At 57.2% G+C, this 16,676-nt stretch overlaps 2 protein-coding genes across 5 annotated transcripts in view; one reads left to right on the top strand and one right to left on the bottom strand.

Moving 5' to 3' along the window:
* SLC5A10 (solute carrier family 5 member 10) overlaps window positions 1-16,676 on the top strand; it is a 75,583-nt gene that overhangs the window by 6,115 nt on the left and 52,792 nt on the right. For 3 of the 4 annotated variants that reach the window (XM_003279845.3, XM_003279844.3, XM_003279846.3), the window contains exons 2-8: window positions 2,461-2,532; window positions 2,914-3,018; window positions 3,384-3,443; window positions 4,292-4,396; window positions 13,057-13,162; window positions 13,347-13,427; window positions 15,015-15,220. In XM_003279845.3, the coding sequence (XP_003279893.1) occupies window positions 2,461-2,532; window positions 2,914-3,018; window positions 3,384-3,443; window positions 4,292-4,396; window positions 13,057-13,162; window positions 13,347-13,427; window positions 15,015-15,220 (735 nt within the window). The remainder of the gene's footprint in view (window positions 1-2,460; window positions 2,533-2,913; window positions 3,019-3,383; window positions 3,444-4,291; window positions 4,397-13,056; window positions 13,163-13,346; window positions 13,428-15,014; window positions 15,221-16,676) is intronic. The other variant, XM_004090374.3, reaches the window with a different exon arrangement.
* The window catches only part of FAM83G (family with sequence similarity 83 member G), a 35,963-nt gene continuing 32,068 nt past the window's right edge, over window positions 12,782-16,676 (bottom strand). Inside the window, exon 6 of the mRNA XM_030827190.1 lies at window positions 12,782-15,750. Within this exon, the coding sequence (XP_030683050.1) occupies window positions 15,361-15,750 (390 nt within the window). The 3' untranslated portion in view covers window positions 12,782-15,360. The remainder of the gene's footprint in view (window positions 15,751-16,676) is intronic.

The following is a 16,676-nucleotide window of genomic DNA, read 5'->3' on the forward strand; positions in this document are numbered from 1 at the left end:
TGAGTAGCTGGGATTACAAGCATGCACCACCACGCCCAGCTAATTTTAAAATTTTTATAGAGACAGAGTTCCATTATGTTGCCCAGGCTGGTCTTGAATCCCTGGCTTGAGTAACCCTCCTTCCTTGGCCTCCGAAAGTGTTGGGATTACAGGCATGAGCCACCACGCCTGGACAATTTAACAAATTTCTCCCATCCAAATAGCACTAAAGAGAGGCTTGAAAAATCCATGTACTCACTGACCCTTATCGAACACTTACCAGATGCCAGGCACCATTCTCAGCATGCTACGTGTATTAACCCACTAAAGCTCATAAAAACCCTGTGAGGGTTAGGAAGCCACGGCAGGCAGATCACATGAGGTCAGGAATTTGAGACCAGCCTGGCCAACATAGCGAAACCCCCTCTCTACTAAAAACACAAAAAATTAGCCAGGTGTGGTGGTGCGCGCCTGTAATCCCAGCTACTCGGGGGCCTGAGGCAGGAGAATCACTCGAACCCGGGAGGTGAAGGTTGCAGTGAGCCGAGATCTGTCACTGCATTCCAGCCTGGGTGACAGAGTGAGATTCTGTCTCAAAAAACAAAACAAAACAAAATTCATGAAGGAAGAACGTCTTAGGAGCACGTTACAGAGGAAGAAACCAAGGCACATGCGTTCAGTAACTTGCCCCAGGTAACACCGCCAGGAAGCAGAGAAGACAGGATTTTACTCTCAGACATTCTGATTGCAGAATTTTTATTCCATCTACATGGAGGACAAAATTCTATACTCCCCCTAAACCAAAGGCATGTGGGAATACGTGGGTAAGGAACTGACTTCTTCTGTTCTTTTTATAAAAGTTGAGATAAAATCTACATAATATACAATTCATCATTTTAACCATTTTATTTTATTTATTTATTTATTTATTTATTTATTTATTTATTTTGAGATGGAGTCTTGCTCTGTCGCCAGGCTGGAGTGTAGTGGCACGATCTCAGCTCACTGCAACCTCCGCCTCCCAGGTTCAAGCAATTCTCCTGCCTCAGCCTCCCAAGTAGCTGGGACTACAGGCGCCTGTCACCTGGCCCAGCACATTTTTGTATTTTTAGTAGAGACAGGGTTTCACCATGTCGGCCAGGATGGTCTCGATCTCTTGACCTCGTGATCCACTAGTCTCGGACTCCCAAAGTGCTGGGATTACAGGCATGAGCCACCTCGCCAGCCCATCTTAACCATTTTAAAGTGTTCAATTCATGGCGTTTAGTACATTTGCAATGTTGTGCAACCATTACCTGTAGCTAGCTCCAAAACACTTTGATCACTCCAAATGGATACCCTGTCCCCATCAGCAGTCAAGCACCGTTCTTCCTGCCACCCAGCCCCTGGCAAACACTCATCTGCTTTCTATCTCTATAAATTTGCCTGTTCTGGACATTTCATATAAATGGAATCATACAATTCATGGCCTTTTGTGTCTGTTTCTGTTCACGAAGCATCATGTTGTCAAGGTCCATCCAAGTTGGGCATGCGTCAGAGCTTCATTCCCAAGATATTTGTTGTTTTTTTTGAGACAGGATTTCACTCTGTTGCCCAGGCTGGAGTGCAGTGGCACAATCACCACTCACTGTAGCATCCACCTCCTGGGCTCAAGAGATTCTCCCACCTCAGCCTCCTAAGTAGCAGGGGCCACAGGCGTGTGCCACCAAACCCTGCATTTTTTGTAGACCTGGGGTCTCACTATGTTGCCCAGTCTGGTCTCAAACTGCTAGGCTCAAGTGATCTGCTTGTCTCCGTCTCCCAAAGTGCTGGGATTACAGGCATGAGCTACTGCACCCAGTAGAACTTCATTCCTTTTGAAAACTGAATAATATTCCTTTATATAGGATATACCACATTTTGTTTATTTACTCATCAGTCAACAGAAATATGGGTCGTTTTCACTTTTGGCTATTATGAATAATGCTGCTATGAACATTCGTGTACAAGTTTCTGAGTGGATGTGTGTTTTCTTTTTTTTTTTTGAGACGGAGTCTCTCTCTGTCACCCAGGCTGGAGTGCAGTGGCGCAATCTCGGCTCACTGCAAGCTCCGCCTCCCGGGTTCACGCCATTCTCCTGCCTCAGCCTCTCCGAGTAGCTGGGACTACAGGCGCCCACCACCACGCCCGGCTAATTTTTTTTTTTGTATTTTTAGTAGAGGCGGGGTTTCACCGTGGTCTCGATCTCCTGACCTCGTGATTCGCCCGCCTCGGCCTTCCAAAGTGCTGGGATTACAAGCGTGAGCCACCGTGCCCGGCCTGGATGTGTGTTTTCAATTCTTTTGGACATATACCTAGGAGTGGAAGTTCTGGGTCATATGGTGATTCTATGCGCAAGCTTTTGAGGAGCTGCCACGCCGTTTCCGCAGCAGCAGCCCGATTCTACTTCCCACCAGTAGTGCGCGGGCTTCCAACTCCTGTCTCTTCTTTCTCTTCTTGCAGTCCTCTTGTCGGGCCAGCAGGAACACGGTGAATGGCTACTTCCTTGCAGGCCGGGACATGACGTGGTGGCCGGTGAGTGCCCCCTGACTTCTCACACACCCCCACTTTGTCCGTGGAGCTGTGTCTGATCTCTAGGTCACCTGGCACCTGTATCTTTGAGCCAGTCCAATTCAGTGGAGCAGGTCAGAGGCTGGCAGGAGGTCCCCAAGTGAGGGGCATAGGGCTGAGCTGCTAGAAATTGTGTAAGGGGCAGGGGCTTTGGAGTCTGAAACTTACATCCGCTCCTTAGCTGTGTAGCTAGTCATGGGTAGAACATACACCCTGGGCTCCTCATCCGTGAGGTGGGGCTGGGACCCCGCTTAGGTTTGTGAGGATGAAGGAGAAGCTATTAGGCCCAGGATGGGGCCGGCACAGGGAGCCTGCCGCTGATGCATTTCCCTTTCTCTCCTCCAGATTGGAGCCTCCCTCTTCGCCAGCAGCGAGGGCTCTGGCCTCTTCATTGGACTGGCGGGCTCAGGCGCGGCAGGAGGTCTGGCCGTGGCAGGCTTCGAGTGGAATGTGAGTCCTGGAGGACTGGCAGCATGTGGGAGGGCCAGGGCACAGAGTGCGGTCACAGCACTGGAGGGGCACAGCTCCCAATGGCTGGTGTCAGCCGATGTCCAGGTGGGCTCTGTGCAGTGCTGTTCCTGGGCCAGATCGTGTCTTCAGTATACAAAGGTGCTGGATGGCATGACTGGCAGGGAGCTGTGGGCCTTGCCCCAGACCCAGAGAGGGGAAGGAGCCACCTAGGATCTCATGGCAAGTCAGGAGGGGCTGGTGGAAGCCAGGCCTCCAGATGGCTCATCCCAGTCATGTCTGCTTTGTCTCTGGAGCAGAGCTGTGGGAGCTGCACCTGCAGTCCTCACCTGTCTCTCTCCCCACAGGCCACGTACGTGCTGCTGGCACTGGCGTGGGTATTCGTGCCCATCTACATCTCCTCAGAGGTGAGTCTACTCATGGGGCCTCCAGCCGGGGGGCTGGGCCTTGGTCCAAGTTGGTGGTAGTAATGGGCAGGACCACTGTGGCCTCACATCAGGAGTTGGTGAACTCTTAGGGCTGGGTTTGTTATTAGCCCAACTAATATTTCTATCAACCCGCTAAGGTGGGTCCCCTCGGACCTCAGCCTGGGTGCCATGTTGGCTGGTTTCCACTGCCCTGAGTGCTGCATCTCAGGAATAATGTCCCATCCAGCTGGACACATAGGCTGCACGACTGGGCCATGCACCTTGTTTGCACACCTGGCCCACACACCTGGGTAGCATACCTGGGCTGTACACCTGGGCTGCATACCTGAATGGCACACCTGGGCCGCACACCTGGCTGCACCATCCTCGACTCTGCCCACTCCTTCAGCCCCGGCCATGCAGCCAGTAAGTCCAGTCAACTCCACTTCCTGGATATCTCTCAGCCTGTCCCCAGCTCTGCCCCTCACAGCCACCTCCCTCATCCAGCCTCATCATAGCGCACCTGGATTTGTCATAACAGCCTCTAAACTTGTCCCTCTGTCCCAGCCATGGCCCCTCCAATCCATTCCTCGTCTCAGCCCTAAAGAGCCAGTCTAGGGATCTCAGCCTGCCACTCCCCTGCCTGACACCCTCGGGGCGCAGCTGGAGCAGCCTGGGATTCAAGGCCGGGTGCTGGGGCTGTAAGGGGTCAGTGCCTGGGCCTTGCCCTTCAGAGGCTCACAGCTGCTTTGCGGCGTGGGGAGAGGCAGAGTGATTGAGACAGGCGCCGCCTGGGGCCCTGGGCATCATCTGGAGTATGCTTAGCTCCTACCCATGTGCCTTCCCAGATCGTCACCTTACCTGAGTACATTCAGAAGCGCTACGGAGGCCAGCGGATCCGCATGTACCTGTCTGTCCTGTCCCTGCTACTGTCTGTCTTCACCAAGATATCGGTGAGCTGCCCCCCACTCCCTGCTGGCATAGCCTGGAAACATCCCCAATCTGTGGGCCCCTCAAGTGGACCTGACATCTTCTCATCCATCTCTGCCTTGTTTAACAGCTGGGCAAACTGAGGCCCAGAGAGGGGCAATGACTTGCCCAGGGTCACGCAGTGAGTCTGGACAGGTGGTCCAGGGCCCCTGGGGTGTAGGCTCAGCAGCCAGCCCTAGTCAGGGACAGAACACAACCTGGTGACCTCTGCTTTGCCTCAGATTCTAGACGCAGGGTGTTAGGATGGTTCTCGGTCTGAGGTCAGTACTGGGGCCGGTACTGGGGTGAGCCAGGATCTCCCACTAGAGGGCGCCAAAAGCCCAAGTGGTCTTAGCCACATCTGGTCTGCACTGAGCTGACCTGCCTCTCACCCCAAGGCTGGTGGGCTCCATCACTGACACCTGTCCTTGGGGGCCTGGCCCTGCCCCACTAAGGGCAGGAGCACACCTCGAATGTCAGGGTCAGGGAAGCACAGAGCTCATCTTGTCCAAGCCCCTGACTTTACAGAGAGGGAAACTTAAGGCCCAGGGAAGGTTAGGAGCTTGTCCCAACCCTCCCAGTGACCTCATGGCAGCACTAGGCCTTCTGCTCTCACTCCAAGTCCCTGGGGGCAGCTAGCTTCATCCAGCCCCAGACTTCTGAAGGGGCTTGAGTCCTGGGGCTGCCTGATTCTGGCTGAGGGAGCTGACACTAGCCCCTGAGACCTCCGAGCCTCCCTGTGCCTGGGGCTCCTCCCTTGTACGGACGGGCAGCAGACCCTGTCTCCTAGGGCTCCCGTGAGTTGGTGGTAGTCATGGGCGGGACCACCGTGTGAGGGCTGCTGTGCCTGCGGGAAGTGCCCTGTGAGGTCCAGCTTCCTCTCAGAGGCAAATGGCCTCCTGGGCCCCCTTCTTTCAGCCCTGGGACTAGGAAAGCCCAGAAGAGGTGTCGATTGAGTGGAGGGAATGGAGGTGCGGAGGTCGGAGAGGTAGAGGCCTCGCTGGTCAGCCAGGAGCTGTGGGCAGGGCTACCTGGGAAGAGGGCCCTAAAGGGTCCATCCAGAGCCCCCGCTGGGCCCCAGTGGGGTCTCATGCCGCATCTGACCTGCCCTCTCCTCTCCTGGGGCATCCCCTCGGCAGCCTCAGCCTGGCCTCCATCTGCACTGGCGTTGCTAGGTGACTCTGGGGGGTTCCCAGAGTGGCTCATCCTTTGTGTGGGCAGGTCTCAGGAGTGGCCAGCAGCAAACCCTGTACCGCAGTCTTCGCCAGATGCCCTTGGCGTACTGTAGGAGGTTTGCTTTCTCTGGGAGCCCTTAGAGTCTGGAGGGACTTGGCCTTGGCCTGCCCTTAAGGCTGAGTTTAGAGTTTTCCACTCATACTCTTCCTTCCTCTCCCACATTTCTTGATCTCCGCCCCACCCCCATGCCAGCCACCTCCCTGGAAACCAGGGATACAGAAATAAACAAGACCTGGCCCCGGTCTGCCAGGGGCTCGAACTGTGGTGAGAATTAGATGGATGCATGGGACAGGCATGAAGCCCAGAAGAGGACACAGCGGGGCTTGCTGGGGGTGGCATTTGAGTTGGGCTCTGATGGAGACAGGGATGCTGATGGGGGAAGGGAGCAAATGACAGAGAGGTGGGAAGAGGCAGGATGTGTCTGGGGGTGGTCGGATCTGGAGGCTTAGACTCTAGGGGTCACTAAGTCAGACACTTCTGGGGCCAGATAAAGAACAGCGTGGAGAGAAGCTGGGAGTGAGTAATAGGCAGTGGGGGGGACAAAGGCAAACTAGAGAACCCGCCCCAGGATTGACACACAGCAGGCCCGTGTGCCACATTTGCCTCTCAGCTGCCAGTTTTCAGAGTCTGGCCTTCAGTGAGAGATGAGGCGAGGGAGGTCTGATTGTAAGAGGTTGAAGTGCCCAAGGTGCCCAGGTGGAGCGGGGGTGGTGTTTAGGAGCAGGGCTGGTGTTCAAGTGGGAGAGTGACATGGTCTTGTTTGTACTTTGTACTCTCTGGAATCTTCCAGAGGGTGGACTGGAGGGGAGAGAGACAAGAGGAGGCCAGGCTTGTGAGGAGGCCCCAGGTAGGTCTGGTGAGGGAGGGAGACTGAGCCATGGGCACAGGGTTCTCCACCCCCTGTTTCACCCTGCTGGCTTCTCTGCCGTAGAGCTTATACCTCACACTGGGAGAGTCCTGAAAGTGGATGGCTTGGGCGGAACTTCTAGAAAGGCAGAGGGGGCCGGCGTGGTGGCTCATGCCTATAATCCTAGCACTTTGGGAGGCTGAGGCGGGCGGATTGCCTGAGCTCAGGAGTTCAAAACCAGCCTGGGCAACACGGTGAAACTCCATCTCTACTAAAATACAAAAAAAATAGCCAAATGTGGTGGCATGCACCTGTAGTCCCAGCTACTCAGGAGGCTGAGGCAGGAGAATTACTTGAACTGGGGAGGTGGAGGTTACAGTGAGCTGACTCTCCAGAACAAAAAAAAAAAAAAAAAAATGGCCGGGCACGGTGGCTCAAGCCTGTAATCCCAGCACTTTGGGAGGCCGAGGCGGGCGGATCACGAGGTCAGCAGATCGAGACCATCCTGGCTAACACGGTGAAACCCTGTCTCTACTAAAAAGACAAAAAAATTAGCCGGGCGTGTTGGCGGGCGCCTGTAGTCCCAGCTACTCGGGAGGCTGAGGCAGGAGAATGGCGTGAACCCGGGAGGCGGAGCTTGCAGTGAGCCGAGATTGCGCCACTGCACTCCAGCCTGGGCGACAGAGCAAGACTCCGTCTCAAACAAACAAACAAAAAAAGGCAGAGGGAAGAGCTCAGTGAAGCGGGAGGACCTTAGAAACAATCTTGTCCAGCTCTCCAAGTTTACAGATGACACACTGAGGTCCAGGTCACAGCGAGTCAGGCAGGGACTACTGTTAAACCCAGGCCTGTGCTTCCCACCACAAGAGGCCCAACCTCAGCCCCGCTGCCCTGAAGCAGCCAGGATGTGGCCCTTCAAACTCCACTTTGTGATGGGGGTGATTCAGTTTACCCAACTGTAAAACAAGGAGCACCCACTCACATCAAGGCTGGGCTTCAGAACCAACGCTGGGGCTGCCTGGATGAAGCAGAGGGCAAAGCTTGAGGAATCCTAATTGCTGGGCTTGGCTGCGAGTGGACTGGGGCTACGCTGGCTGTTTGAAGTGCACGCACCCAGGCGGTCCCCAGAGGCCCTGACCTCACTGGGCTGTGCCCTGGGAATGCCTTACGTGTCTGTGCGTCCATCACCCGTCCCAGCCACTGCCTGTGTGGACAGAGATCTTAGGGTGCCTGCTGCCATCCCTCAGGCAGGGGCACTGGCCCACAGGAGGACCTGCGATGGCAGGGCATGGAGAATCACCACCCTGACCCTCAGACGAATGGACCCAAGTCCAGCTACATCATTGTGGGGCTCTAGCCAGTCATTTAACCTCTGGAACTGGGCACGATGCCCCATGCCACTTGACCTCCACGGGGTTGCTTTGTGCCCTCACTGACCTCACCCCTCCCTCGCCCTGTTGCCCCTACCCGCTCCAGCCACACTGGCTTCTGTGCTTCCATGAACACACCAGGCATGGTCCTGCCTCAGGGCCTTTGCATTTGCTGTGGCCTCTGCCTGGAACCTTCTGCCTGGATATCCACGTGGCTCCCTCATGTCCCTCAAGCCTTTCCACTCTCTCCATCTTCACCCCCGTCCCCGCAGGCCAGCCCCCTTCCTCGCTCTACCCCCATGGCCTCGGAATGCCTGCTGGCTGTGTGCTCCGTTGGTTCCCTTGCTCACTGGCGCATCCCCAGGGCTGCCCGCATGCCTCGCGGGTCTAGGTGAGAGAATCTATGCCGGGGGTCAGCTCGTTTTTTCTGCGAAAGGCCAGAGAGTAAATATTTTCAGCTTCACAGGCCACCCAGTCTCTGTCCTCACTCCACAACTCTGCCCCTGGGGCCCGAAAGTGCCTGCAGACAATACCATAAGGCATGACTGGGCCTGGCCTGTGGGTTCTGGGCTGCCACTCCCTGCCCTATGGAAATCGCCTACTTATTGTGCACCTACTGTGTGCTAGGCCCTAGGTGAGTCCCCCACACCCATAGATGCTTTCTAGACAGAGGGGGTAAGGAAACAGACCAAGGAAATCATAAGAAATGGTAAAAGTGTGATAAAAGCAGCAAACACGCTGAAGGGGGAGCAGAAATGGGGAGACAGGAGCAGGGAGTGGGCTCACTGGAGACAGGGCAGTCTGGGGTGGAAATGCCAGCCTTGCCGCAGCCACAGGGCAAGAGCTTGGCAAGTCCAGGAGTGGGAAGCTGGTGGGGCTGGGGGTGCCTAGGGATGTGGAGGGGCAGCAATGACCAAGAGCGGAGAGGCAGTGGGGACCACCCAGAGCCTCTGGGCAGGGCCTCTGCCGGGGGGAGGGGGCACCTTATTCCTGGAATGGTAGAAATGCAGAACCTGGCCAGGTGCAGTGGCTCACACCTGTAATCCCAGCACTTTGGGAGGCCGAGGCGTGCAGATCACCTGAAGTCAGGAGTTCGAGACCAGCCTGGCCAACATGGTTAAACCCTGTTTCTACTAAAAATACAAAAAATTAGCCAGGCATGGTGGCACACACCTGTAATCCCAGCTACTCAGGAGGCTGAGGCAGGAGAATCGCTTGAACCCGGGAGGCAGAGGTGTTTTTTTTAAAAAAAAAAAAAAAAAAAAAGGAAATGCAGAGCCCCAGATTTTCCTTACACAAGCCAAATGCAGGAGGGACCACTGAGGGGCTTGCAAGGGGATCGGGACCAGGGTGGGGGCAGCCAAGGTTTCAGGGAGTGGGTGTGTGTTTTGGAGAGGGAATCCACAGCAGCGGCCGGTGGGTCGGAGGCGGGGAGTGTGGCAAAGGGGAGCCCCGGAGGACGGTGATGGCCTCCATGGAAATGGGCAAGGCTCAGGGGCAGAGGACACCAAAAAGATTTGGGAGAAATCACAGTCAACTCCTAGTGTCAGTGCAGAGCCCAGCCCAGCTTCTCTGCTGTCCCACAAAGGATGGGAGATACAAGTTCCATGTGGGAAGGTGGCCGAGAACGAGCAGGGCAAGGGCCCAGGCCGGGCAGCCGGAGCACCAGGGCCAGTTCCCAGCCTCCTTCAGCCTCAGACACACCCTGGAGTGAACAGTTTCCATCGACTGGGAGATGGAGTGAGGCTCCTTCATGCATGTGGGGAGCTTGGGGGTCTAAGCTCTGCAGAGCCCACCAGATCAGTCCCATCCTGCACCACATGGCCCATGTGTCCTCTCTCAGCCTTGCTCCCTCCCTGTGTACTGGGCTCCCGCCCTTGCAAGCCCCCAGTGGTGGCTAGATGGTGCCAGGAGAGTGGCCTGCTGCCAACAGTGTGTGCTCTCTGGGAGGGCCCCTGCCATGAGGTTCCTCCCCAGGACCTCTCAGGCCCCGGGGTCAGCGAGCAGGAAGGGTGCGTCCTTGGGGCCCACCTCTTAGAATGGTGGGACTTTGACAAAGTCATTTCACTTCTCCATGCCCAGGTGTCCCCCACTGTGGAGTGGAGTGGATTATCACACCCACCTGGTAGGATGCTATGAGCAGCACTGGGGGAGACCTGAAAGACATCAGGGTGGCATGTGGCACACACGCACATTTGTCACCTGTCAAAAGTGGCAAGTCAGCAGGGCGTCCTGGGGGACAACCAGGGCCGTGAAGGATCGGCAGGGTTTCTGGGTACAAGATGAAGGAAGGAATCGTGGGGGTCCTGCGTGGGGAGGAAGGAGCAGGGAAGTGGAAAGGACAGTTTGTGCAGGGTGAATGTGGGGCCACATCACAGGAGCAGGTGGGCACCTCTGGACAGCAGCCTGGATCAGGCTGCTGAGCTGGGGGTGGACCAGTTGCTCTGGCCCCGTGGGTGGCAGCCTGGAGTGAGGTCCTGGTCCGGCCTGTGCCCTGGGATTGGCCTTTCCTCGGGGATACTGTTCCCTGGTGCAGTCTTGTTGATTTTGTTCCCAGAGTTTTGCCTCCATGGGCAAGTTCCTCTGCAATTTGGGTCTTGACCTCCCCATCCATGCCTTCTAGGAGTTAGAATAGGCTCTGGGCCGGGCGCGGTGGCTCACGCCTGTAATCCCAACACTTTGGGAGGCCGAGGTGGGTGGATCACCTGAGGTCAGGAGTTTGAGACCAGCCCGGCCAACATGGTGAAACCATGTACAAAATTAGCCGAGCGTGATGGCACACACCTGTAATCCCAGCTACTCAGGAGGCTGAGGCAGGAGAATCACTTGAACCTGGGAGGTGGAAGTTGCAGTGAGCCGAGATGACGCCACTGCACTCCAGCCTGGGTGATAGAGCAAGACTCCGTCTCAAAAAAAAAAAAAAAAAAACAAGACTCTGCGGTTGCTCCTGGGTCACCGGGGAGGGAGGCACAGAGGAGAGTTGGCTATGTCAGACGACCAGGGAGCATCCGGTGCCAGGGTGAGGGGGTGGAGGGGCTGCAGGGTGCCAGCAGGGATAGAGGGGCTGGGTGGCTGGCTATGTGTGCTCCACACCTACTTCCCCATGTCACAGATCAGGGGCACTGAGGTTCAGGGGATGAAGTGGCCTGCTCAAAGCCATGTGGCTGGGACATGGCAGACAAGAGCCAGGACTGTGTGGCTCTTGGCATCTGTCAGGCTGAAGCTTGCCCGGGCCCACAGAGAAGAGTGCTCTGGCTGCAGGAGGGGTTGGATAGGGCTAAGTGATGTCTGAATTCCTCACCCGGGGGCTGCCCGGGAGTTGCAGGAAACTGCGCACCTACTGGGCCTCTAGCAGCAGCAGCAAACCTTCACTGGATGCCATGGAGGGTCCAGTCTATAGGGGAGACAGCAGTGAAAGGCCCACCCCACACCCTTGCTCCTGCCGTTCCTGCACCTGCGGGACTTCTCTTCAGTCTTTGGGGCCTGCCGCCGTGGAAGGAAGGGCAGGAAGGAGGGAGGCAGGAGGAAGGGCACATGAACACTGTACTCGAGGAGCAGAGGGGCTGGCAGGGCTGTGTTTTGAAAGATGAGAAGCAGAGGCTGGGATGTTCCAGGGCAGAGGGAATCTGGTGAGCCGGTGAGCAAAGACCCACAGGCAGCTAAGTGCTGGGCATGGGATGAAGGGCCATGTGTCTGCCGTGGCCAGAGCCAGAGACCGGGCACACAGACCCGGGTTCTGTCCAGAGACAGCCGGGGTCCAGCGGGAGTCTGGAGCAGCGACTGTAGGACAGAAGCTTGCAGGCTGCTGTGGTGGGCCTTCTAGAAGCCTCCTGCTCCCTCTCGGCCTTCCCTCTCCTGGTAACTCCAATCTCTGACACCTACCAGGCGCTGACTTTGGGGAAGTCCTTTCCCTTCCTGGGGCCTCAGTTTCTCCTCTAGTCTGATGGGGCAGGGCTTGAAGAGTCCATCCTGCTCTGATATTCAGCACCTCTGCGCTTCTCTACTTGGGCTGGAGGCAGATCCCGCCCCCACCCCCCACCACACCTTCCCCTGAACTACCTGCCCTTCCTATACACACACACACACACACACACACACACACACACACACACAGCCAAAGATAAGGACCAGAGTGAGGGGGCCGGGGTTCTCCTGAAAGCCCCTGGCCAGTTTCCAAACTGGCTGGTCTCTCTAAGACAGGTTGAGAGAGGCGCCTGGAGGGAGAGGTACAGGAAGCACAGGCTTTGGAGCTAGATCCCATCCTGCCTGGGCCCTGTGTCAGGCCCCAGGAGGCAGGAATCCCTGCCTGGGGGAGCTCAAAGGGGCCTGGGGCCTGCACTTCCTGGGCCTCATGCAGATGTGTCCCCACACTAGGAAGCGCAGGGCCCCAGAGGCTGTGTGTTGGGTCATCTCGCATCTCCTGAGTCAAAGCAGAATGGTAGGTTTAGGAACTCAGGGGTGGGGCAAGGTGAAGCCTGTTACCAGCCCATGTCCCAGAGAACAGGGTCCTGCCCTCCCTCTCACTGGGCCCCCACTGCCAGGTGGAGGGTGGGATTCTGGTCTGTGAGGCCCATGCCAGGCTGAGGTTGGCCTCCAGGCTAGCGCTCCTGCCTTTAGGAGGAGCAGCCACAGGTTCTGGGAGGACAGGGGCTGTGTCCAGTCAGTGTGGAGACCAGCTTCAGCCTGAGACCCAGCCTCTGAGCCACTCCTGGCTTCAGTTCCAAACCCACCGGGGGGGTGGGGGCCGGAAGCAAGGCTGCCCCTCTGTTTCCTGGCCCGCCCAGCACACACTTTTCCTGAGGCCTACTGGTCTTCACAGACTCCTCACAAACTCATCAAGGTCCCCCGGGAACCGAGGGGACAGGATTCCACCTTTTATCCCCTCAGGAAGGGGCCAGATTCAATAACAACACTGCTTTCGGGAAGGGCTTTGGCCACTTTGGACTTTATTAGTAATAGTAACGTCCCCTGACATCCGCAAAAGCTTGTAGCTCCACGGCCAGTTCTTCCCCCAACCTCACAATGGCCCCCATGATGCTGGCAGGCAGGCAAGTGGGGGTCTCCCCTCCTCATCCACAGGCCACCAAGGCCCAGAGAGGGCCTTGCCCGAGGTCACCTGGGGAGTGGCTTGCTGGAGCCCTGGGTCTAACAGCGACTTCAGCCGCCCACACAAGGCTCTCTCCCTCCGCAGCTGGACCTGTACGCAGGGGCTCTGTTTGTGCACATCTGCCTGGGCTGGAACTTCTACCTCTCCACCATCCTCACACTCGGCATCACGGCCCTGTACACCATTGCAGGTATGGCACCTGCAGCAGGGAGGTCCACCCACGGGATGTGTAAAGGGGTCAGAAGGCCACCTCCCCCTACAGGCCCGAGGGAGCAGCCCAGGAACTGGCCCCAGCAGGATCCCCAGAAGTTCCTCCCCGTGTCCCTCCTCCCTGGGGCCAGGGCCTCCTCCAGCAACCTTGCTTCCACTGGCAGGGGGCCTGGCTGCTGTAATCTACACGGATGCCCTGCAGACGCTCATCATGGTGGTGGGGGCTGTCATCCTGACAATCAAAGGTGAGGACAGGGTCTGTGGCCATGGCGGGGCTGTCCCCACAGCAAGCCCTTTGGAGTCTGGCACTACCCAGCACTCTGCAGGATTCATGCTGTTGGGGCTCTGGGTAGCATCGCTGGGGGTGGGTGGGTTCAGGAGGTTGAGCCACTAGGCAGTCAGCCCCCGTGCTAGCCCATCAGGGACTGCCCTGGCTGGTAGAGGCTGCCCACCCTGCTGCCCCACTGTTACCAGCTCTGGCCCTGGCAAGGAGCTGACTCAGGAACTCAGGGCCAGCCACACCCGCATTGGCTCAGCACTTGATGGTGAGGTGGGGCTGTAGGTGGGTGTGAAGGCACACAAGCAGGAGACCACAAAGCTGCCTGGGCGGCTCCTCCAATTGTTTAAAAGCATGTACAAAATCCCAAGAGGTGATGCTACCTCCTGCAGGACAAAGGCCAGGGAGGAAAGGAGAGAGCTGGGAGAGATTGGTGATACTAGTCTGGAACAGATAGGAAACTCACAGGGCTGCCCGGAGAGAGAGTGAGCTCACTGCCCCTGGAAGTATGTAAGCAGAGCCAGGAGGATCCCTCAGAGAGTGAACAAATCTCTAAAGACTCTTCCAGACTCAGACACTGGGACCCTGTGGTTGAGCAGTTTCTAACCCTTGAATGGCACTTGTTCATTTGCTCTGAGCCTCACACAAACCCTTGGTCAGAATACAGAGCCTGACCTGAGCTCCAAGGGAACAGTGATGCTGGGGGGACCAGCGTCCAGGCAGCAGGCTGCCTCTTCCATGTCCCACTTGGAAAAGGCTAGGGAGTGGGGCCTAGGGTGGAAACGGGTTTTCCCACATCCAGGCTTCTCCCTCTCAGACCAGGGGCTCTAGTGTCCCTGGGACCCACTGCATGAGAGGGATCCCAGCAGCCAGGCCCAGTCTGGAAGGGAAGGGAGTGACACAGACACAGATGGGCCAGGGCTTGGCCATGCTGGGCCCTGACCCCGAGGTAGACAGGAACAGTGAGGTGTTCTGGACTGGAGAGGAAAAAGCCCCGGCCTGAGCCCGCCAGATGGGCTATGTGGTCTTGGTGGAGGCCCCATCCCTCTCTGGACCTCTGTCTCCCTCTTCTCTGTGCCTCAGGGGGTGGGGCCACCTCATCACCAGCCACTCTCAGCTCTGCTAAAATCACACCCTTCAGGTGATCAGGATGAACACTTTAGAAGCCTCAGGAAGGTCCTCAAATGTCAAGAAAAATTACTTTTGCTTCCTTGAATCGACAATCGGAACCTGGCTGAGAACCCCTCGCGCAAGGCCGATGAGTGTCCAGAGGCCAACAGTGACTCCTGCTGGGCCAGCGGGACTCTGCGGTGCCCATGTGCAAAATGCTCACTTAATAGTATTATTTTAAATACAAATAAAATAGTCATTCAAATACACCTTAAAAAAAAACCCTCTACCCTCACACCTTTCCAAACACTGGGAAAAATGAGGTGGGAAAAAACTCAAGCTTGATGCATCAGGAAGTTTCTTGTGAGATGAAGGCAGGGGGAGCCCAGGGAGTCAGGGCCCCCCAACCACCAAACTTGTCCCTGTTCCACCCTGACCCCTCCAGCTTTTGACCAGATCGGTGGTTACGGGCAGCTGGAGGCAGCCTACGCCCGAGCCATTCCCTCCAGGACCATTGCCAACACCACCTGCCACCTGCCACGTGCAGACGCCATGCACATGTTTCGAGACCCCCACACAGGGGACCTGCCGTGGACCGGGATGACCTTTGGCCTGACCATCATGGCCACCTGGTACTGGTGCACTGACCAGGTGAGTGCCAACGTCTCCGGCCCATCCCACCTTCCTGCCGTCCCAGTGGGCTCTGGTAGGCCCAGGCGGCCCGTCTGCCCTCCGCATCCTGAGTCTGGGCTGGGGCCTCAGAAGGTGTGGCTCCAGGCTGGGACAGGCTGCTAGGAGTCTTTGCGGTCCCAGGGGGCTTGAGCCCTCCGTTTAGAATCGGATGAGGCCCACTGGCTACCTCCCGTCCTGGCCTTTAGGTGTTTCGACTGAGACAGTTTGGAGTATGGGATTCCAAAGGGACTTGGATGCTCCTCGGTGGCCCTGCCATCGGTCAGGGGGCGGGCATTTTGGGCCAGTCTTGGGCTGCCAGGATCCGGGAGCAGGCGGGGTACCTGGCCTCCCTTGGCCTGCCAGTGGTGGGGGCCGGCCATGGCTGGGCCAGTGTTTCTGGTAGAGCTCTGAACGCCGTCAGCAGCAGAGCGGTACCTAGGGGGTCCTGGGAAGCCGTCTTTATCCCTAGTCCCTGAGGCAGGGACCCTGTGATGATGAAACTGCTGGCCCTGGGAGAGAGAGAGCAGAGAGTAAGGCTGAGCAAGAAGGGCCAACCCCGCCCCAGCACAGGACCCTGCTCAGGCACACAGGAGCCGGCAGACCCGGGTTCACCTCCTGGCCCTGCCATTCACCAGGTGGTGGCCCTAGACCAGTAGGTTTAATCACTTGATGCCTCAGTTCCCGTCTGTAATATGGGAATCATCCTGCCCTTTGTGGGTGTAGCAAGGCAGCTTCCTCCCAGCCCACCCCCCTAGCCTCCTCTATTCCGACACAGGCCTGGGATGTGGTTGGAAATGGGCTGAATGGGGTTGTTGGAGGCAATGCAGGAGTTTCTGTTGAGTGCAGGGGGTGACTCTGGCCCTGCCCTCAAGACCCTGTCACCAGCCCTCCAGGTGACCTCAGATGAGCTGCTTCCTGTCTCTGGGCAGAAGCAGATGGTACCCTTGCTTTGCTTGTCCCAAAGGCCGTGGGCAGCTCCAGGGAGCATGGGGGTGGGAAAAGGCCTGTGAAGCAGTGGGCACAGGCCCCACGATTGTCCATGCCTCTGGACCGAGCCCCAGGGGTCCACCACAGGACAAGGCAGCCACAGCCAGCCTCTGTGGAATTAACGATGACAGCACTCACACAAGCCTTTCCCACGTGGCCTCCCCTGGGAGTAGGCCCGACCAGCTCCATTCATAGGCCAGAGCACTGAGGCCAGAGACAGAGCTGGATCTGAACCCAGAGTGGAGTGACTTTTCCGTGGTTCCCGACTCTGCTCTTCCTCTCCCAAGCAGCACGGGCTCCGTCAGTATCTGCCCAGAGACCCTCCCTGGGTTCCAACAGTAAGAGCGGACCTGGCCGGGCGCGGTGGCTCAAGCCTATAATCCCAGCACTTTGGGAGGCTGAGATGGGCGGATCATGAGGTCAGGAGATCGAGACCATCCTGGCTAAC

The sequence above is a fragment of the Nomascus leucogenys genome, chromosome 14, assembly GCF_006542625.1.
Source record: "Nomascus leucogenys isolate Asia chromosome 14, Asia_NLE_v1, whole genome shotgun sequence".
Taxonomy (NCBI): Eukaryota; Metazoa; Chordata; class Mammalia; order Primates; family Hylobatidae; genus Nomascus; species Nomascus leucogenys.